This window comes from Belonocnema kinseyi, chromosome 7, assembly GCF_010883055.1.
Source record: "Belonocnema kinseyi isolate 2016_QV_RU_SX_M_011 chromosome 7, B_treatae_v1, whole genome shotgun sequence".
Classification (NCBI taxonomy): Eukaryota; Metazoa; Arthropoda; class Insecta; order Hymenoptera; family Cynipidae; genus Belonocnema; species Belonocnema kinseyi.
Genome location: NC_046663.1, coordinates 61,262,659 through 61,285,942, shown reverse-complemented (window position 1 = coordinate 61,285,942; position 23,284 = coordinate 61,262,659). Strand labels below are relative to the sequence as shown.

The following is a 23,284-nucleotide window of genomic DNA, read 5'->3' as shown; positions in this document are numbered from 1 at the left end:
TAATTGAAGTGTTTCAGTTTAAAAATGAACCATTTAAATGAAAATTTATGTATTTTATTGAAAATTCATGCCTTTTATTTGAAAATTAATATTTTTGCTTAAAAATCAATCTATTTGGTTGAAGTCATTTTTCGATTGAAAATTGAAATGGTTTATAAATTTTGTTTTTTCTTGAAAATTGATTTTTTTAGTTAAAAATTCAACTATGTGTTTGAAAATTATTTTTCTTATTCGTAATTTTTTTTTATTTTGTTCAAAAATTTATTTCCTGGGTTAAAAATGCAACTGATTTATTAGAATATCAACTATTAAACTGTTTGTTAAAGATGTATATTTTTTCGTATAAAGTTATACTGCTTTGTTAAACAGTAATTCTTTGGTCAAATATTCATTACTTTAGTTAAAAATTCATCTCTATAGCTGAAAATTCAACTATTCTATTTAAAATTTCGCTTTTTTCTTTTAAAATTAATTTTTTCGAAGGAAAAATTTAACTCATTCATTATTGGTTAAAAAATTTTCACCCTTAGTTGAAAAATCGCTTTTTTTGCAGATTAAACTATATATTTAAAATTCTATGTTTTTCTCTGAAAATTTCACTATTCCATTTTTGGTTGAAAATTCATTATTTTAGTTGAAAATTTAACAAATTTGTTGAAAATTCGTTTTGTGTCAGCAGAAAATTTACCTTTTTTAGTTAGAACTTCAAATATTTAGTTGGGAATTTATGTATTTTACCGAAAGATTTGTCTTTCTAGTATAAACTTAATCTTCTTTTTTTGAAATCATGTTTTCATTTGGAAATTGAAGGATACTGTTTTATTTTTAGTTTAAAATTGAACTATTTCATTTTCGGTTAAAAATTTATCTTTATTAGTTGAAAGTTCTACTATTTAGTAAAAAAAAAGAGTAATTAAAATGTTAAGGTTTTATCTTATCAAACTTAATTACTTACTCTTTAAATTTATTTTACATATAAACTGTAAACTTTGTATTATATTTTGTGTACAGAAAGCTATTTTTCATTTTTTCTTTTAAACTTCACTTTGCTTAATTTGAGTTTGAATTTCGCGGGCACTTATATAAGTTGGCTAGCGCAACCTAGTGATCAGGAAACAAGATAAGTATATCGAGCCCCTGCTTTGTTACGACACTGGAATGCGCACTTGTAGTGAGCACCGGCCGCGTACATGTCAAATTTTGTAAACAAATATAAATTTATATAATAATATATTTATATAAAAGTACTTAACTAATTTAAACAGTGAAAAAAGTTTTCTTATATACAAACAAATTGTAGTTATACTATTCAATACAGAGGTCACATGTACAGATATTTTAAAAGAATTGTTAGTAAAATTAGAGCAGGAAGTTTTGGAGCAACGCCGCGCCCGCGTGGGGGTAAATTGTCTAAACGACATAAATGCAAACTTTCATTGATTCGTCTGTCATTCTCTTCACAATCGCATTCTAAGTAAATCCGTTAAATTTCTAACTTACACATCGCTTAATTATAATTAATGCAGTATCTAGAAAAATGTTGATAAATAAATAAAAACAAAGATCGTAGTTTTGCATTTTTAACAAAAGAGCAATAACGTCCCAAAAAGTGTTGAGTGTAGTGCTCACAGTGGTTTCTTAAATTATTGTGCACCAAAATATTTGAAAATGAGAATCGCTGTAGAAGGATGTGCCCACGGGGAATTAGAAATAATTTACAATACAATCACCGAAGCAGAAAAAGTCGATGGAAAGAAAGTAGATCTCCTAATTTGTTGCGGAGATTTCCAGGCGACGAGAAACTTGACGGATCTGAAATGTATGGCTGTGCCTGATAAATTTAAGGATATGTGCTCATTTTATAAGTAAGTACTTTTAATTTAATTTATTTTATTATACTTTTGTACTCTCGATAGCTTTTTCTGTCAGGAAAATCTGTAAACGCTATAGGTGTTTTGTGAAGCTAACCTCAAAGCGCTTATTCGATTCTAACCTCTAATTTATGTTTGCGTTCCGGCATAATAATGGCATTATTTATTTATTCCTGCATGCCCGAAGGAAAAACAATTCCTAAAGATGCGTATCTTCAACTGAAATAGTTACATTTTTGGTTAAACATAAATTTTAAACCAAAAAGATGAATTATGCGCTAAAATGATGAACCTTAAATCACAACAATTACTTTGACAGAAACCTTGAAAATTTGCAATGAAGAAATTAATTTTCAATGAAAAGATGAATTCTCTACAAAAAATGTATTAATTCTTATTTCAATCAACAATATTTTTTATTAACTAAAAAACATTTGAATTTAACCAAAAAATAAAAACAGAATACTTATATTTTCAATTTTAAAAATTTAGTTTTCACAACAACAAAAAATAATTTTTTGAAACTAAATAATTGAATTTTTCTTTAAAAAAATTAATTATCAGTCAAAAAACGAATTTTCAATGCAATGATTACGTTTTTCACCGAAGTAATTGTATTTTCAACAAAAAATACTAATTTTCAAGCAATAAATCTACTTTTCTACAAAAACAGATAATTTTTTAACAAAATACATGAGGTTTCAAACAAATGTTTGAATTTTAAACGAAAAAAGATTAATTGACAATAAAAAAAGACATTTTTCACCGAAAATATGTATTCGCAAGCACAAAGATTTCATTTTTGCCTAAAGAGACCGACTTTTAACAGAATACATGAACTTTTAACGAAATTTAAATTTTTAACTAAAAAAAGCTAAGTTTATAATCAGGAATGGTTAATTTTTCAGTTAAAAAAATTAATTTTCAACCAGAAGAACGGCTTCAACAAAATGTTTAAATTTTTTATCAGAATAGTTCAAGTTTCAATCAAAAATATAAATGTTTAAGATTGAAGATTACTCTCATATAAAACATTGAAAAATGAAATATTTTAATTTTCGGGTAAAGAAAATAATTTTCAAGAAAGAGAATTTTTTACCACAAAAGAAAGTTTTTGACAGAGTGCATGATTTTTAACCAAATAGTTGAATTTTCAACTTAAAACGATACATTTACAATCATAAATGAAATAGTTTTCGACAAAAAAGATGAATTTTTAACGTAAAAAGTTTAGTTTAAGATAAAAGATTAAATTGTTAATTTTTTTGTTAAAACCAAAACAGTTAAATTATCAATGAAAAATATAAATGTTTAAGTAAGAAGATGACTTAAACCAAAAAATACGACTTTTCAACTAAATTCATACATTTTTATTAAATAGTTGAATTTTTTAACGTGTAATAATTAATTTACAATCGTATATGTAATAGTTTCAGTTAGGAAACAAATTTCAATCAAAAGGCAAATTTTCAACAACAAAAAATGAACTTTGGAGCAACAAAAACCTTCTCTATCAAAAAAGACCATTTTTTAACAAAATAGTTGAAGTTTAACTAAAGGGATAAATTTGCAATGAGAAATGGAGTATTTAAATTATCAGTATAAAAACAAAATTTCAACAGTAATTTTATTTTCAATCGAAAATATAAATTTTTAAACAAGAATATTACTTTATACTAAAAAAATCGGGATTTTTAACAAAATACATCAATTTTCAAACTTAAAAGATTAGTTTACAAAAAATGGAATAGTTAAATTTGTTGTTAAGGAAAATAATTTTCAATTAAAAATCACATTTTTAAACAAAAGTATGTGTTTTAAGCCGGAAAATAAATTTTCTATCAAAAAAGACAAATTTTAATCAAAAAACATGAATTTTGAACAAAATAGTTAAAGTTTCAACTAAAACGGATAAATTTACAATCAGAAATAGAATAGTTCAATTTCAGTATAAAAAAAAAATGAATTTTCAGCAAAAAAATTACTTTTAATTTAAAGACAAATTTTCAACGAAAACGATCAATTTTCAAGCAAAAAATATAATTTTCTTTCAAGAAAAGACAAATTTCTAACAAAATAGTTGCATTTTTATTTGAAAAGTTAAAGTTTCCACTACAAAAGATAAATTAACGATCAGAAATGGAGTATTTGAATTATCAGTAAAAAAATTAATTTTTCAACATAGTTGTTTATATTTCAATCAAAAATATAAAATTGTAAACAAGAAGATTACTTTTATACAAAAAAAGACTAATTTTCCACAAAATAGATGAAGTTTCAACGTAAACTATTAATCTACAATAAAAAATGGATTAGTTAAAAGTAAAACAGTACAATTTTTAATAATAAAAAAAAATTCAAACAGAAAGATCACTTTTATTGCGAAAAAAACGAATTTTCAACCAAATACATCAATTTTTAATCAAATAGTTGAATTTATAACGAAAAATAATTAAATTTCAATCAGAAATGTAATAGTTTCCGTTAGGGAAAATAATGTTCGATGAGAAGATACATTTTCAAAACAAAAAGATGTATTTTTTAGCAAAAATACAATTTTCTACCAAAAAAGACCAATTTTTGACATAATAATTGAATTTTCATCTAAAAAATATAAATTTACAGTCAGAAATGGAGTACTTAAGTTATCAGTAAGAAAAAACCACCATAGTATTGTAATTTTTAATAAAAAGAAGAACCAATAAAAAATGGAATAGTTAAATTGTTTGTTAATGAAATTAATTTTCAATCAAGCAACACATTCTTAACAAAATACATGAATATTCAACCAAATAGGTCAATGTTTAACGAAAAAAGTGTAGTTTACAATAAAAAATGTAATAGTTAGATTTTTAGTCGAAGAAAATAATTTTCAATACAAAAAACGACCAATTTTTCCCCCTCATGCATGTCTCATTTTATAGCTGGAACGCTTTAAACCAATTTGTGATTGATTAAATTTTGATTTAAAAAATTTCAAGCAATAAGATTACTTGTATGCCAAAAAAAATTAATTTTCAAAAAAATATATATTAACTTTCAACGTAAAAAGATTAGTTCATAATGAAAAATGGAATAGTGAAATTTTTTGAAAATTAATTTTCTATCAAAAGAGACAAATTTTTTACCAAATAGTTGAATTTTAAACTAAAAATATAAATTTACAATCATAAATGGAATGATTAAATTTTCACTAAAAATAATAATAATTTTCAGTCAAAAAAGCGACTATCAAAAATATGGTTAATTTTTTACCAAAATAGTTTAATTTTTATTTTAAAATACAAAATTTTGAGCAAGAAGATTACTTTTATTCCGAAAAAATATGAATTTTCAACAAAATACGTCAATTTTCAACGTAAAAATATTAGTTCACAATAAGAAATGGATTAGTTAAATTTTTTGTTAAAAAAAAATAATAATTTTCAATCAAAAACACAATTTTAACTAAAAAGATCTACTTTCAACCAGGAAAATTAATTTTCTATCAAAGCAGACACATTTTTTACCGAATAGCTGTCTTTTTAAGTAAAAAATATAAATTTAGAACCAGAAATGTAATAATTAAATTTTCAGTAAAAAAAATTGCAGTCAAAAAAGCGACTTTCAACAATATGGTTAATTTTTACCAAAATAGTTTAATTTTTATTTTAAAATATAAGATTTTAAGCAAGATTATTACTTTTATACCAAAAAAATATGAATTTTCAACGTAAAAAGATTAGTTCTCAATACAAAATGGAACATTTACATGTTTTGCTAAAAGAAATAATTTTCAATCAAATAATTCATTTATAACCAAATAGTTGAATTTTCAACTAAAAATATAAATTTACAATCAGAAATAGAAGTATCAAATTTTAAGTAACAAAGAAATACATCAGTCAAAAAAGCGATTTTTTAACAAAACTGGTTTAATTTTTATTTAAAAGTATAAAATTTGAAGCAAGAAGATTGCTGTTATACCAAAAAAATACAAATTTTCAACAAAGTACATAAATATTTAACCAAATAATTAAATTTACAACTAAAAATTATGCAATCAGAAATGGAATTATTAAATTCTCAGTAAAAAAATAATATAATTATTCAGTACAAAAAGCGACTTTTCAACAAAATGGTACATTTTTTACCAAAAGTGATTTAATTTTAATTCAAAAATATAACATTTTAAGCAAGAAGATTACTTTTATAAAATTAAACATGAATTAAATTAAAAATGAAACAGTTACATGTTTTACTAGGAAAAATCATTTTTAATCAAATAATACATTTCTAACAAAAAAGAAAATTTTGTGACCAAATAGTTGAATTCTCATCTAAAAATGTAAACTTATAATCAGAAATAGAATTATTCAATTTTGAGTCGACAAAAAATTTCTGTCAAAAAAGAGATTTTTCAACAAAATGGTTTAATTTTTATTTAAAAATACAAAAATTTTAAGCAAGAAGATTACTATCATATAAAAAAACTACGAATTTTCAACAAAATGCATAAATATTCAATCAAATAGTTGAATTTTCAAATAAAAAATATAAATTTGCAATCAGAAATGGAATAATTAAATTTTCAGTAAAAAAAAAATCAATAAAAAAGCGACTTTTCAACAATATGGTCAATTTTTCACCAAAATGGTTTAATTTTCATTTAAAAATATAAAATTTTAAGCAAGAAGATTACTTTTATTACGAAACAATACGAATTTTCAACAAAATACATCAATTTTCAACGTAAAAAGATTAATTCACAATAAAAATGGAATAGTTAAATTTTTTGTTATAGACAATAATTTTCAATCAAAACCAAAATTTTAACAAAAAAGACCAATTTTTTACCAAATAGTTTAATTTTCAACTAAACAATATAAATTTGCAATCAGAAATGGAATAATTAAATTATCAGTAAAAAATAATATTATTATTCAGTCAAAAAAGCGACTTTTCAACAAAAAGGTCAACTTTTCACCAAAATGGTTTAATTTTCATTTAAAAACATAAAATTTTAAGCAAAAAGATTACTTTTATAACGAAAAAATATGCATTTTCAACTAAATACATCAATTTTCAACCAAGCATTGAAATTTTCAACTAAAAAGGATTAGTTTGAAATAAAAAATGGAATAGTTAGACTTTTAGTCGAAGAAAACAATTTTAAAAAACCGACTAATTTTCCCCCTTTATGAATGTCTGATTTTGTAGCTGCAAAATGTTAAACAAATTTTGGATACATTAAATTTGTTATAGATATTACTCTGGGGAAAAGATTGCTCCAGTTCTGACGATTTTTATCGGTGGCAATCACGAAGCTTCTAATTACCTGCAGGAATTACCCTACGGTGGTTGGGTAGCTCCTAACATTTTTTACATGGGATATGCAAGTGTCGTTAAAGTGGGAAATGTAAGGATAGCAGGTCTTTCTGGGATTTATAAAGGCCACGACTGGTTGCAAGGACATTTTGAAAAACCACCCTACACTGATCAAACGCTCCGAAGTGTATATCATGTACGAAACCTAGAAGTATTTAGATTAAAACAGGTACGTGCCTTTTTTTTAAAATGTATGACAAAACATTTTTAATTATTTCCTAAAATTTGTAAAAAGTGAAAAAGATGTTAAAACAAACTGTCAATTTTGCCATATTACATCATTTTAAAAGAAATTTGAGTAAGTTTAAGAGATATTGAAAAGTTTTGAAACGATTAAAAAATAATTAAAACTTGCACAGAATTTTCCAGGTTCTGAGGAAGAATTGAAATAATTTTTTATTTCGAAAAATTAATTTTAAGATATTATATAAAAAGATTTTTAAAATTGTCAAAAAAGAATTTCAATGATTTTACTGGAATTATGTAAATTTTGCAGAATAAATAAAAAATTCAGACAAATTTTTAATAATTTATAGAGATTAGAAGGTTTAGAAGGTCTAATAAGATTAAGAAAAAAAAAAGGATTTTCCTTATATTCGTGTGAAAGTTTTAAATCGTTTTTTATTTTGGAAAATAAACTTTAAAAGATAATTAAAAAGGGTGTTTGAACATATCAAACGATTTCCTAAAATTTCGAAAATGAATTCACAAGATTTTAAAGCAAAGTGTTACATTTTCGTAAAATTACCACACGAAATTTTGAGAAAAATTCAAGTCAGTTAAAAATATTTTCAGGAATTTAAGCCGTTTTAAATAGATTATAAATATTTAAAAAGCAGGGAAACATTTTCGAAAATTTATTAAATATTTCTTGGTTCCTTCCCAACGTCTAAAAGTCGTTAACATATTTTAAAAGGAATACAACTTTTATAATATTATTTAAAAAATGTATAACTAATTATAAATTGACCGAATTACAAAATAAATAAATAGTTAAATTCCCATAAATAATTCTATTACTGAAATTTAAAATTGTCAGAAATAATTAATTAATGATTAATTCAATTGTTTTCCTGATTTATTTTGCATTCGTTTGTGTATTCGTTATTTATTTTTGGATTATTTTTTATAAGTTCTGAGTGTCCATGCGTGTATCCATGTGGAAGCGCCCCCGGCTTATTTTAAATTTACTAAATTCAATTACTTTTTTTATATTCAGTCATTATTTTCAATTCATTTGAACTTTTTAAAATTGAGTTTGAATTTTTATGAATTTCGTCTAAGTTCTTCTTATTTACCATAAATTTCCCTAAATTCGTTCCAATTTTACGGAAATCAGTAAAACAAAAAATTATACCCGGAAAAAACTGGAGATACCTGAAAAAAAAACCGTGAAATTAGCTGGGAATTTTTATTCAGGATTATAATTTCCTTTTCAGGCCTCTGGAAAAATCGTCATATTTTTATCCCACGATTGGCCTCGAGGCGTAATTTTCAAATATTTTTTGCCAATAATTTGCTTTCGCTCTAAATTCTTATTAATTGATCCTGAACTCTTCAAAATTCATTCAATTTTATTGAATACAACGGATTCTTGGAAAGTTTTTAATTCATCGTGCAGTCTTTTAAACTCACCTTCAATTCGTAGGCATTTCATCAAATTATTTTGAATGCCCTTTTAATTTATCTAAGTTTATTTCAAACTTACTCAATTCAATGAGTTTACAAAAATATTTCGTTGAATTCACTTGATTGGTTTTTTAGTTCAGCTTAATATACGATGAATTTTATGGAATGCTTCCCATTTCTCTTAAATTTACTCAAATTTTACTGAAACAATGGAATTTTTTCGTTATTTTAAATTATTTCCAATTTATTTGAATTCTTTTAAATTTGTTTGCAGTCATTAGTCACATTTTTTGGATATAAATTAATATGATTTTCAAGATTTTAAGAAATTTGAAATTATTTTTTGGAATTCAGGCTGATGCTTATTAATTCCATGGATTCTCTTTGAACTTTTAAAATTTTTTGTTTAATTGATCCGGAAGTATTTTAACCATTGAATAATTCTAAGCTTATTTCAAATTGACTGAATTCAACGCATTTTTTTCATATTTTGAAACTGTTTTCAATTCATTTGAGCTTTTTAAAATTGACCTTGAATTTTTATGAATTTCATCTAAATTCATCTCATTTACCTTAAATTCCCCTAAATTCGTTTCCAATTTCACGGAAATCAATGGAATTTTTTTATTGAAAAAATGTTGTCCGCCTAATTTGAATTTAACTTGAATTTCTTTGAACTTTATAATAAATAATTAAATAGATGATAATTTAAAGCATTTCAAATTAAAATTAATATAATACCTACATTAATGTTTTTTTTTTAAATTTATTCCCTATTTTCTTGAAAATTCTTCTGATTTAGGCTTCACACTCTGAACTACTTTTGTATAAAACTCGTCTATTAGGTTGAAAGTTCATATTAGGTCTTCAAATTAATTCGGTGCCTTTTTTTATGTCTTGTAACTCTTAGTCAAACTTGAGTTACATTGAAGGTTTGTCTTTTTTGGTATTAAATTAATCTTTTTTGTTTAAAAATTATTTTTTTTATTTAAAAATTCACCTTATTGGTTCAAAATTCTTGAATTTTGTTAAAAATTCTTTTTTTTTTTTTGGTAGAAAAATAAGCTTTTTTTTTAAATCATGTTTTTGATTGAGAATTCTTGAATTTTATTAAAAATTCTTTTTTCTCAATAGAAAATTAATTTTTTGATTTAAAATTTAATGTTTTTGGTTAACAATTTAACACCTAGGTTTTGAAGTTGACATACTTCATCATAAATTAAAGAAAAGTTCTTAAATATTCAACTTTTTGGTTAAGTATTATGGAACTTTATTGAAAATTCGTTTGTTTTGGTACTAAATTAATATTTCTGTTCAAAAAGTCATCTTTTTTTTGTTTGAAAATTCAACTGTTTGATTTGAGAATTTTTGAATTTTGAACAAATTCGTTTTTGTCGGTAGAAAATTAATCTTTTTATTTAAAAATTGATCTTTTTGTTCAAAAATTTAAAAACTAGTTTTTAAAGTTGAACTACTATCTTTAAAAAAAATTTTAATTCTTTCTTCAAAATTAAACTTTTTCTTTGATATTTCGTAATTTTTATTAAAAATTTCTTCTTTTTTCGGTAGAAAATTAATCTATTTGTTTAAAATTGAATTTCTGACAGTAAATTAATATTTTTGATAAAAAATTCTTCTGTTTTTAGTTGAAAATTCAACTTTTTGGTTGAGAATTCATGAATTTTGTTAAAAGTTAGTTTTTTTAACGTTTAATAACTAGGTTTTAAAGTGGAACTACCTTATCAAAAATTAAAAAAAAATCTTAAGTATTCAACTTTTTGGTTGAGAATTATTGAACTTCATTGAAAATTCAACTTTTTGCTTGAGAATCCATGAGTTTTCTTTAAAATTCGTTTTTTTCCGGTAGAAAATTAATTTTTTTGTTGGAAAATCAATGTTATTGGTTAAAAATGTAAAAAATAGGTTTTGAAGTGGAACTGTATACTCAAAAATTAAAAACTTTCTTAAAAATACAGCTTTTTGGTTGAGAATTATTAAAAATTCGTAGTTTTTGGTAGTAACTTATTTTTTCTTTTTCAAAAATCCATCTTTTTTCATTTGAAAATTTAACTTTTTGATTGAGAATTCTTGAATTTTTTACAATTGATTTGCAATCATTAGACACATTTTTTGGATATAAATAGTTGGGCTTTCAAGATTTAAAGAGATTTTTACTTAATTCAATGGATTTTATTTTGCTTTTTAAAGTTTTTATTTAATTGATATTCCCGCTTAACCGGGAATTTTTTGAGAACGGCAAAAACCGGGTAATGACAATTAATTTTTTTTTGACTGGGAATTTTACAAATTTGTAGAAGAAAAATCTTTCCACGTTCGATTTCAACAGTTTTTAAATAATTATTGGAATTGTTATGTTTTTTAATTAGTCTATTATTTAGCTTAAAATGCGTTATTCAAAATTTGTTTACTCTAAAAAGTTTTTAGTACAAATTTTTATTTCCAAGCTTACATTTTTAATTTAAAGAATTTTTAAATGCTTTCTTAAAGACTTGAACAAATAGAAAATAAAAGCCTTTGGATGTTGAAAATTTTGGATAAAAAACATTTTTATTTAATAAATAAAGAAATAAAATTTTTAATTTATCTGTGCTTTAAGTAATAAAAAGTGTACAAAAAAATTTTACAAAACGATTTTAAACTAGTTCAAAATTTAGGAATTTTCAGATTTTAACGTAAAACTTAAACGGTTTCAATTTCAAAGTCTTAGTCATTAAACGAATGTGAACGTGTGATTGAAAGTTTATAAACTATTTTCAACTTCAAAATAACTTCACAACAATATATATTGTTAATTAAAGGATTTCATTAAATTTAAAATATTGTTCGAGTCTAAAATATTCAATTTGAAATTTTTAATTTAAAAAAAAAGATGAATTTTTGAATATTTAGAAATATTTGAATTTTTATTTAAAACACGTCAATTGAAACCAAATATTTAAAAGTAAAGAATCTTTAACTGAATTGTTTGACATAGAAAACCTGAAGTCGTTAAAATTTCGAAGAGCCTTTAAACTTTGAACGTTACAATTTTAATTGTTGTATTTAAAAAATGCTTAATTTGTAAGTAAAATTTTAAAATTTTGATGTATAATTTACAAATGAACATTTTTAGAAAAAACGGAGTAATTTTAAGAGATATTTAGGAGTTTTAAAAAGATCAAAAATTATCATGCAAATTTTGGAAAGTTTTCTTAAAATCTTGTAGAATATTTTTAAAAAATTCGTTTAAATCTTTGAAAAACTTTTTAAATATTCTCTTAAAATAATTTTTCAAAATGAAGTTATTTTTAATTTTCCTCTGATTCTTAAGAAAATGTGTTTATTCTTTTGAAGCCTTTCACAATTCTTGAAAAAAATCTTTTTTTTTTTTAATCTACGAAAATATACATTTTGTTTTATATTAGGCTATATTTCAAGTTTTAGATTAAGTTTAAATATTTTCAAAACTTCTACATATCTCTTAAAATTACTCAAATTTCACCTAAAAATAATAATTGTTTAATTGTTATTTATAGAAACAAATTCTAAAGAAATTTTCTAGAATTTGCAGGATTTTCTGAAGATTGTAGAAAAATTCCATTCATTTTGAAAGATATTTAGAAGTTCTGAAAAAATTTCAAAAATAATTAAAAATTTAAAACAACCTTTAGATTTCTCAAGATTTTGAAATAAAATTTTGAAGCTTTCTAAGGATGTTTAAATTATTTAAAAGGAAAATAATTGAATTTCTAATTTAAGAAGTGTTCAGTTAAATTTTTTTCAATTTTCCAATATTTGATGTTTCTAGCTTAAACTTCCTTAAAATTATATAATCTTGACAATTTTGAAGTTCATTAATAGATTTTTTTAATTTAGAGCATTGAAAACGATTACGTGTATTTACATATTTTTATATTAAAAAATGTTAGTAACTTCAATTTTATACGCGTAAATTATTGAGCATTTGAATAAAACAATTTTTAATTAAAAACTTTGAAATTTCAATTTAAAAAGTTCAAAATTTAACAGTTCCACTTTGACCGCTTTCATTTGTAGCTCAATTTTTATTGCCTCAAGTGGAAATTTTTGTAGCTTTAGTGTTCCATTTTTTTAATCTCATGGACTGTGAAAAATGTTTGCGAACCGGGAAATGACCGGGTATTTATTTCGTTGATAAAAGCGGCCACCCTGGAAAAAAACCATGGAATTATCAGGGAATTTTTATCCAGGATTATAATTTCCTTTTCAGCTCTCGGGAAAAATCGACATATTTTTATCCCACGATTGGCCTCGAGGCGTAACGCAATACGGAAATGTGCAGGCACTTCTCAGAAAGAAGCCCTTTTTCCAGAACGATATCGAGGGAAATTGTCTCGGTAGTCCGGTAAATATGGATCTTTTACAAAAACATTACCCGAGTTTCTGGTTCGCTGCGCACTTACACTGTAAATTTGCCGCCTTAATTCCTGAAGAAGAGGGTTCGAGAAATACAAAATTCTTGGCCCTAGACAAATGCCTTCCAAGAAGAAAATTCCTGCAAATAATTCAAGTCGAGAATGACGCAAATATTCCCCTAAAACTCTCCTATGATTTGGAATGGCTGACAATTTTGTCATTGACCAATCACTTGCTCAGTGTGAAATGTGGAATGCACATGATGCCTGGATCGGGAGACACTGTTAGGTGGATGTACACGCCAACGGAAGAAGAGAAGGAACATGTGTTAGGAAAAATGAACAATATTTTACAAGTGCCGCAAAATTTCGTGAAAAATGTCGAACCTTACGACCCGAATTCTTCCCCCCGAAAGACAGAAGCCCCGAGTTTAAGAACGAATCCTCAAACGACGGAATTGTGTAATAAATTAGGAATTGACGACCCTGTAGCTTTATTGCAAGTCTTGAATGGAATCAAAGAAGTGAAGAGAGATTCTAGTTTCTCGAATACGGATTTGGATTCTTCGTTTGCTGCTGAACTAGGTATTTATTTTCATATTTTTAATTATGCGAGGTCTCGAACTCACCACATTTTATATTTTTATTCTCAGATTTTGCATTTTCAACGGAAAATATTTATTTTATTATTGAAAAGGCGAATTGTTAACAAAATATATATATTTTTTAACCAAATAGTTCCATTTTCAATCCAGAATATTAATTTTCTTTGTAAAAAAATTCAAATTTTCAACAAATTATTGTGGAGTATTATGTAAATAGTTTGAAAAATTAATGTGATTTTATTTCAAGTTTTATTTGATTTATTTTTAGTTTATATTTTCTTCATTTTTGAAAGTCTTTAGCTAAATACTTGTATTTTTAAATTAACAAAGATCAATTTTGAAACAAAACTGGATCAGGTAAATTTTTATTCAGGAGAATTAGTTTTGAACATAAAAAAAGGAATTTTCTACACAAGTTTAATTTTATACGAAATAGATTAATTTGTTACCAAAATGTTGAATTTTAAATTTGAAACGGTAATTTTCCTCTAAAACAATTGAATTTTTAACATTATAGTTAAATTTTCAGTTAGAAAAATGTTTTTCATCTTGAAAAAAGCGAATTTTCTACCAAAATTATGAATCTTAAAATCAAAAATATGCTTTTAATAAAGTAATTAAACGTTCAATCAAGCAGTTGCATTTTCAACAGAATACATACATTTTCAACCAAAAAGTAAAGTTTCTGAAAAACAGTTGAATTTTCAATCGAAAGATAGCATTTTTAACCAAAAAGGTCAAATTTCTATGAAAAAGAAATAACATTTTCAAACGAAAAATATGAATTTTCAAAAATTATTGTAAAGTATCAACTAAATAGTTTGAACAATAGATGTGATGTTATGCCAAGTTTTATTTGATTAATTTTTACTTTTTTTTTCTTTTAGAATTTTTGTAGCTAAATATTTATATTTATAATAAAAAAATATAAATTTTTAACCAAAAATAGAGAAGGTAACTTTTAATTAAGGAGAATTAGTTTTATTTTATAACAAATAGTTTTTATTTTTTACCAAACTGTAGCAGTTTTAAGCCAAAAAGGCGATTTTTCTCTAATAATTTAATTTTTAACAAAATAGTTAAATTTTCAGTTAGAAAAATAGTTTTCATCTTGAAATGCATTTTCTATAAAATACTTGAATTATTAACTAAAATAGATTCATTTGTAACCAGGCAGTTGCATTTTTAACCGGAAAAAATTTTCTACTAAAGAAAATAAATTTTGAACAAAATGTTTACATTTTCAACCAAAACGTAAAGTGTCAGAAAAACCGTTAAATTTTCAATCGAAAAATAGTATTCTTAACGAAACAAAACAAAAGTAAAATTTCTACAGTAAGGATAGAATTTTCAAACGAAAAATATGAATTGTCAACAAAATACCTGAATTAAAAAAAAATTTATCACAAAAGAACAAACAATGCAATCAAATGCTTGTATTTGGCAAACATTTTAACAACAAAAATTTATTTAAAATAAAAATTGAATTGATTTTAAACCCAGCAGTTTCAATTTTAAGCAAAAAAATTATTTTGTACAAAAGAAGACGAATTTTCAACCGAAAAGATAAATATTTAAAGCTGAAAATACGAATTTTTTTCAAAACAGTTGGATTTTTAAGAAAAACGGTCATTTTTAACCAGACAGTGGCATTTTTAACCATAAAAGAGGAAAATTCATCCAAAGGAGATGAATTTTCAAACTTGAAAATTTACCTATTTGGTAAAAAAAATATCTATTTTGTTAAAAATGCATTATTTTTATTTGAAATGTTAGAAATTTAAAGCATCTCAAATTTAAATTAATATAATATATACATTAATATATATATATATATATATATATATACATGTGTGTGTGTGTGTGTGTGTGTATTTTTTTTGTCTTTTTTTATAGTTAATTAATCTTTTTGTTTAAACATTAATTTTCTTTTTAGGTGAAAATTCAACTTATTGGTTCAAAATTTCTGAATTTGTTAAAAATTCGTTTTTTTCGGTAGAAAAATAATCCTTTTATTCAAAAATTCATGTTTTTTGGTTAAAAGTTTAACAACTAGGTTTTAAAGTTAAACTATCGTTAAAATTAAAAAAATGCTTTCTTAAAACTTGAAATTTCTGATGGAGAACTCTTGAATTTTATTCAAATTTTTTTGTTGTTGAAAATTTATCCATTTGTTCAAAATTAAACTTTTTGGTTGAGAATTTCTTAATTTAATTGAAAATTCGTCTTTTCTGACAGTTAATTAATATTTTTGTTCAAAAATTCTTCTTTTTTTAGTTGAAAATTCAAGTTTTTGGTTGAAAATTCATGAATTTGGTTAAAAATTAGTTTTTATGAAGTAGGAAATACATCTTTTTGGTTAAACATTAACCTTATTGGGTAACAATTTAACAACTAGGTTTTAAAGTTAAACTATCCTATCAAAAATTAAAAAAATTATTTCTTAAAAATTCACATTTTGATTAAGAATTCTTGAATTTTATTGAACATTTCTTTCGGCAGAAAAATAATCTATTTGTTTAAAATTGAACTTTTTGGTTGGGATTTCCTTTATTTTATTAAAAATTCGTCTTTTCTGGAAGTAAATTAATATTTTTGTTTAAAAATTCTTCTTTTTTTGTTGGAAAATTTAACTTTTTGATTGAGGATTCATAGATTTTCTTCAAAATTAGTTTTTTTTCCGTTAAAAAATCATTTATTTTGTTTAAAATTTAATGTTTTTGGTTAACAATTTAACACCTAGGTTTTGAAGTTGAAATATTTCATCATAAATTAAAGAAAAGTTCTTAAATATTCAACTTTTTGGTTGAGTATTATGGAACTTTATTGAAAATTCGTTTGTTTTGGTACTAAATTAATATTTCTGTTCAAACAGTCATCTTTTTTTTGTTTGAAAGTTGAACTTTTTGATTTGAGAATTTTGAAAACAAAATTCGGTACGAAATTAATCTATTTGTTTAAAATTGAGCTGTTTGGTTGATAATTCATTAATTTTATTAAAAATTCGTCTTTTCTGAAAGTAAATTAATATTTTCGTTTGAAAGTTCTTGTTTTTTTAGTTGAAAATTAAACTTTTTGGTTGAGAATTCATGAATTTTCTCAAAAATTCGTTTATTCCGGTTGAAAATTAATCTGTTTGTTTGAAAATTAATTTTATTGGTTCAAAATGCTGAACTGTATTCTAAAAAATTAAAAGAAAAAAAACTCTTAAAAATTCAGCTTTTTGGTTCAAAATTCATATTTTTTGATAATAAATTCATATTTTTGTTCAAAACTTCAACCTTTTTTATTTGAAACTTCAACGTTCCGATTGAGAATTCTTCAATTTGGAAGAAATTAGTTTTTTTCGGTAGAAAATTGATCTTTTTGGTTAAAAAATTAACACCTAGGTTTTAAAGTGGAACTACTTACTTAAAAATGCATTTTTTGGTTGGCGATACAAAATTTTATTTGAAAATTGATCTCTTAGGTTGGAAATTATACTGTGCTGTTGAAAATTCCTTTTTATTTTGGTTGAAACATTACTTTGGTAAATGAAAATTTACCCATTCTATTTTTGGTGAAAAATAATTTCTTTTTTAATTAATAATTCAAGTTTTTGTTAAAATTGAACTTTTTTTTTGAAAATTAATCTAATTCAGTTGAAAATTCAACTTTTAGGTGACAATTCTTCTATTTTGTTGGAAATTCATTTTTTTTTTTTTTTTTGTATAAAATTAACACTTTTTCCAAAATTCCTTTTTTTGTTGTTGAAAATTTGACTATTTTGTATAGAAAATTCGTCACTTAGTCGTTAAAGTTCAATAATTTAGTTTAAAAACAATCTACTATTTGGTAGAAAATTCGTTTTTTATAATAAAAATAATTTTTTTCCAATTGAAAGCTTAAATATTCCATTTTGGATTAGAAATGTACCGTTCTTAGTTTTAAAATTCAATAATACCCGGTTTAACTGTCTCATAAAATTCAATCAGGCACATTTCAACACTCCCTTTTTTATTTTAATTGTTGATTTATTTTTAATTTGTTTATTATTCATTAATTGGTAACGTAGTTTATAAGTGATCCCTCACAAGAGACCAAAGTAAAGACACTGAGATAATTGCTAGAACTGATATTTTCCAGAAAATATCAGGTCGTGAAATTATTTCAGTGTCTTTACTTTGATCTATTGTTTGAAAATTCAACAATTTGGTGGAAATTTTTTTCTTTTTTGACTGAAAAGTCTTTCGATGCTGAAAATTCGTCTTTTTGGTTTGAAAATTCATCTCTTTAAATAAAAAATTAATTTTTTTGGGTAAAAACTGAACTACTTGGTTCTAAATTGAACTAATTTGTAAAAAATAAATTTCTTTTGTTGAAGATTCATAATTTTCGTTAAAAATGCATATTTTCGCTGGAAAAATTATCAGTTTGATAGAAAATTCAACTATTTGTTTGAAAACTAACTTTTTTTTTTAATTTCCAAATTAACTTTTTTGTAGAAAATTATTTTTTTGTTGGGAAAGTTATCAGTTTGATAGAAAATTCAACTATTTGGGTGAAAACTAACTTTTTTAAAATTTCAAAATGAACTTTTTTGTTAAAAATTCAATTTTATTGTAGAACATTTGTTTTTTTTTGTATGAAAAAGGTGTATGTTATCCTCAATTTACAGACACTTCTGCCTCGGAATCTTTCGACCAGACATTCGAGTCTTCCTCCTGCACATTTGATGATGAGGATTCGAGTTTTCAGTCGTCCTTGGAAACCCAACCAGTTGGTAGTTTAAGGCACAGGATGACACCTCTAAAATTACCACCTGCAAAACTGGGTCTATCTTCGCCGGAAAGTTCTGATGAGTTATCGAGCAAAGTCAATGAAGAAGTTAGTGGTAAGTTCAGATATGAAATCTTGAATTTTTCACGAAAATCTGGAATTTGAATTTTTTTGCTCTTAAAACAGTTTTTTTTTTTTTGTTTTAATGCGAAGAGTAATTTATATCTTTTAGTCTATTATGAAAGAAACATCTGGTTTAAAACAAAATCTTGCTACTGAAAAGTTTTTTATTTACCAAGATATAATTTATCTTTTGTTGATTACAGAATATAAATAAAGAAATTTCAAGGCACTTTTTGTAGACTACCTATTATTTAAATAGATTGTAAAGAGCAGTTCTATAGTTTTGTGAATAATTTTATAAATTTTTTATTTACTCTCCGCTAATATAGAATAATATTGAAGTATATTTTTTTGTAATATTCAACTTACAAATTATAAAAATTGTTTGTTGAAAATTTCGATGTTAATTAATTTTCAGAATTAAAATATGTTATGGAAATGCAACGGATTTTTCGAGAGGTTGACCACTCGCTTTTAGAATACACCAGATTTTAAAATGTTAGAAAATATTTCTAAAGATTTAAAAAATTTTCAAATGTTTACAAATATTTTCAATCAGGTTTTGCAACAATGATTTGAAAAAGGATACACTAAGTTTTAAAGATTTCAAAAAATTCTAAATATTTGAAACGATTTCAAAACATTCTAAAAGATTTCAAAAGATTTCACATAGATTTCAAATAGTTTTATGATTTCAAAGAATACGAAACATTTTACAAATAAAAATTTAAAAAACATTTCATAATGATTTCAAGGATTTTGAAATCTGAAAAGATCTGAATAAGGTGTACAGTACGCCATATTTCTGATATTTTAAGGATTTTAAACAATTTTAAACATTTTTAGGTGATGTCGGAAGATTTCACAACAATTTTAAAAATAATTATTTCGAGTGATTTCAAACGAATTCAATAAATTACAGAAATATTTCACAAATATTTCAAAGACTTTATAAGAATTTAAAAAGAATTTCAAAGGTTTAAAAAAGGGTATAAAATAACACATTTCAAAACATTTCAAGGATTTTGAACGATTTTAAACTTTTGAAGAAACGTTTCAAATATTTAACAACGATTTTAAATAGTCGAGAAATTTCAAATGATTCTAAAGAATTTCCGAAATACTTCAAAAAAAGTATTTCAAAAAAATTCAAATATTTTAGACGATTTCAAGTTTTTTAGAAGATTTCGTAAGATATCACAGAGGTTTTTAATATTCCAGTGTACAAGAATTTCAAAGATTTCAAAAAGGTACTTCACAAATATTTCCAAAAATTTATAAGGATTTCAAAAGATTTATAGAATTTTAAAGATTTCAAAAGGTTTCAAAAAATGTGAGAAGATTTACAAAGTTTTTAATCATTTCAAACCAACAAAAATATTTCACGAAAAAAAAATTACAGAAAGATTTCAAAGATTTAAAACAATTTTACAAAGATTTTGAATATTTATAAATGGGTACAGAACACTGAATTTCAAAGTATTTCATAGCTTATAAGCGATATCAAAATTTTTTGGAATATTTGAAAAGATTTAACAAATATTCTAAACGAATACAAAAAATTTCAGAAAGATTTGACAAACATTTCAAAGAATTTATAAGGATTTCAAAATATTTCAAGAATTTTAAAGATTTCAAAAAGGGCAAAGAACACGAGATTTAAAATATTTTAAAACATTTCAAAGATTTCGAGCAATTTCAAATGGTTTAAACAAATTTGAGAAGATATCAAAAGACTTCATGAAGATTTCAAAAAATTACAAAAAGATTTCAAGGATTTTTAAGATTTTATAAAAGCTTTACAAAATTCCAAAAGATTTTTGACAGATTTAACAGAAATCTCAAGCTTTCACGGAGGTTTATAATACTTTAAAAAATTCCAATGAATTTACAAATATTGCAAAGCATATCACAAACATTTTAAAAGTTTTATGGAAACTTTATAAACTATTTTCTTTTACTTAATATTTAGAAATATCTGACTATTCATTTAAAATCAGTAATTATAAATTAAATATTAAAAATTAAACAAAAAAACTAAACTCTGAACATTACAATTGTAATTGTTCTATTTAACCAAATTTAGTTTTCAAGTCAAATTGTTGAAATTCAATATATAAATAACAATTGAACACCTTCTATTCTTGGAAAAAACTCGAATATGTTAAAGAGATATTTAGAAGATTTGAAAACATTCAAAATTCATTTAAAATCTGAAATAATTTCAAACATTTTAAAATCAAATATACATTTTGGCAGATTTGTAACACAAAATTTAGAAGCTTTTTAAGAATTTAGAGAGACTCTAGAAGAATAATAAGCATTTCCTAGGAAAATTTAAAGTGGTTTATTATTTTAATAAACTAATTTTAAGAGAATATCTAAAAAGATTTATAACGATTTTCAAAATTTTCAAAAATGAATGTGGAAGGTTTAAGAAAATCTCTTTTATTTGGCAGAATTAAAAAAAAATTAATTTGAAAAAATTTAAAAAAGCGTGTAGATGTTTTAAGATTTTAAAATAAAATTTTGAAGAATTTTAATAGTTTTTAAGCCATTTAAAATTAAAATAATTTAACTTTTAATTTTAATAGGGAACTTCCAATTTCTTAAAAATATATATCGGAATCGAAATTTATCCAGAATAAAAATAATTCTCGAAAAATTTTCGAAAAGGAACAAAATTTTCGAAAGGAAAATTTAAATTTTGAATTGAAACAAGGATTTTTATTTAAAAATCTAATTTTTACAATTGGTTAAAATGGAGAATTTTCGAAAGAATTAAAATTCTGAATTTGACGCGCTTTTTTCGTAAATAATTAAAATTGTGGATTTACACAGGGAATTTTCAATCTATAACTATTCCTGAGCTAAAATTAGAATTAAAAATTGCTTAAAATGGTACAATTTTGAAGATTTTTAGATTCATTGATGGATTCTTCAATTTAGTGCATTAAAAATGTTTAAATATTGAATTTGGCATTATAACTGGATTTCATTTTAAATTGTTCAGTTGAAAAGAATTAGCAGCTTCGATTTTTACGTGTTTATTCCTTCGAATTGAACAATTTTTAGATTTAGTGTTTCATTTTTTAAGTATCATTGACCGTGAAAAGTATTTGGGAACCGAGGAAAAATTGGGAAATAATCGGTAATTATTTTCTTTCAATTTTCTTTAAATTTTCTTAAAACGGCCATCTTGATTTCAAAATACTTCGAGAGTTTCAAAGATTTTAAGCGATTTCTAAAGGTTTTTAACACATTTGAGGAGATATCAAAAGATTTTCAACCAACATAAAATATTTTGCAAACAAAGATTAAATAAAGATCTTAAAATATTTCGAAAAATTACAAAAACATTTAAAAGATTTCAAGGATTATAAAGTTTTTACGAAAACTTTTAAAAATTACAAAAGATTTCGCAGAAATTTTAATGATTTTACAGATTTTTTCTAATCTTTCCGAAGATTTCGCAAACACTACTTCTGTTCGCAAAAAATTAAGAGTATGTTTATTTATGGTTCCATCATCTTTAGAAATTGTTGGCCAATAAAAAATGAAATAGCTTTTTTTACTAGTATACCAAATGTTTATTTCATTATTTGATTTGAAAAAAAGATACCTGGAAAAACTTGATTTCTTGACCTGCAAACCATGAATTTGCATTTGCTAAACAACGCAGACTTTTGAACCAGTTTCGTTGTTTTTTTTTTTCAGAAAAAATCCCAGTTGTACCCATCGAACCGGACATGAAGAAATTTAAAAGGCGGAACCAATCAATTTATACTTCTCAGGAGGACTCTGTCGAGTAACTAAAAAAGAAGTTTGTAAATAGGCCAATGAATTTTTACTATATTCAGGCTAATCGTGATAAGTGCAAGTTTACGATCATTGTTTTTATACGAAATAACAGTTACAATTGTATTCATATTTACAATACATATACTAAAATTTTTTTCTTTAAATCTGTGTTTTTCAAAAAACCGCACCTTTTTCCTAACATCTTTTCTTTTATGCGGTTTAGTTTTATTTCCTGTTACTATTTTTTAAAACTTTTGTATTTTAGAAATATATTCTTTTTACTTTTTAAAATAAAAACTACTTTAATCACTTCTTGCAATAAATTATCAGAGAGAAATCAAATATTTCTGAATTTTATTTAGTTTTTTTTTAGTTCTATTGAATCTACCCTGAATTCTTTAGAATTTTTTAAAATCCACTGAATACAATGGATCTTTTTTACATTTTCTTTTTTTTAATTGGCTCTAAAGACTTTTTAATTCACCTTGCATACTTGCGAATTTTATCAGCTTTATATTCACTGATTCTATTCACTCTCATTTGCCTGCATATAATGGATTTTTTTATTTTCAAAATTGTGTATTATTTGTAATTTGTCTTGATTTCGAATGAATTTCATCAAATTCTCTTAAACTTCCTTGAATTCTTCTAAAACGCTCTAATTTTTCTGAAATCAATTAAATAATTTGGATTTTTTAAATTTGTTTCAATTCATTTGAATTCATATTAAATTATC

General features: G+C 23.5%; 1 protein-coding gene across 1 annotated transcript; it reads left to right on the top strand.

The window, feature by feature from the left end:
* Positions 1-1,167: 1,167 nt before the first annotated feature.
* On the top strand, positions 1,168-22,708 carry LOC117177273 (lariat debranching enzyme). Its single transcript, XM_033367865.1, has 5 exons — positions 1,168-1,865; positions 7,116-7,407; positions 13,117-13,846; positions 18,524-18,739; positions 22,465-22,708. The coding sequence occupies exons 1-5, from the start codon at positions 1,669-1,671 to the stop codon at positions 22,557-22,559; spliced, it is 1,530 nt and encodes a 509-aa protein (XP_033223756.1). The 5' UTR covers positions 1,168-1,668; the 3' UTR covers positions 22,560-22,708.
* Positions 22,709-23,284: the final 576 nt, after the last annotated feature.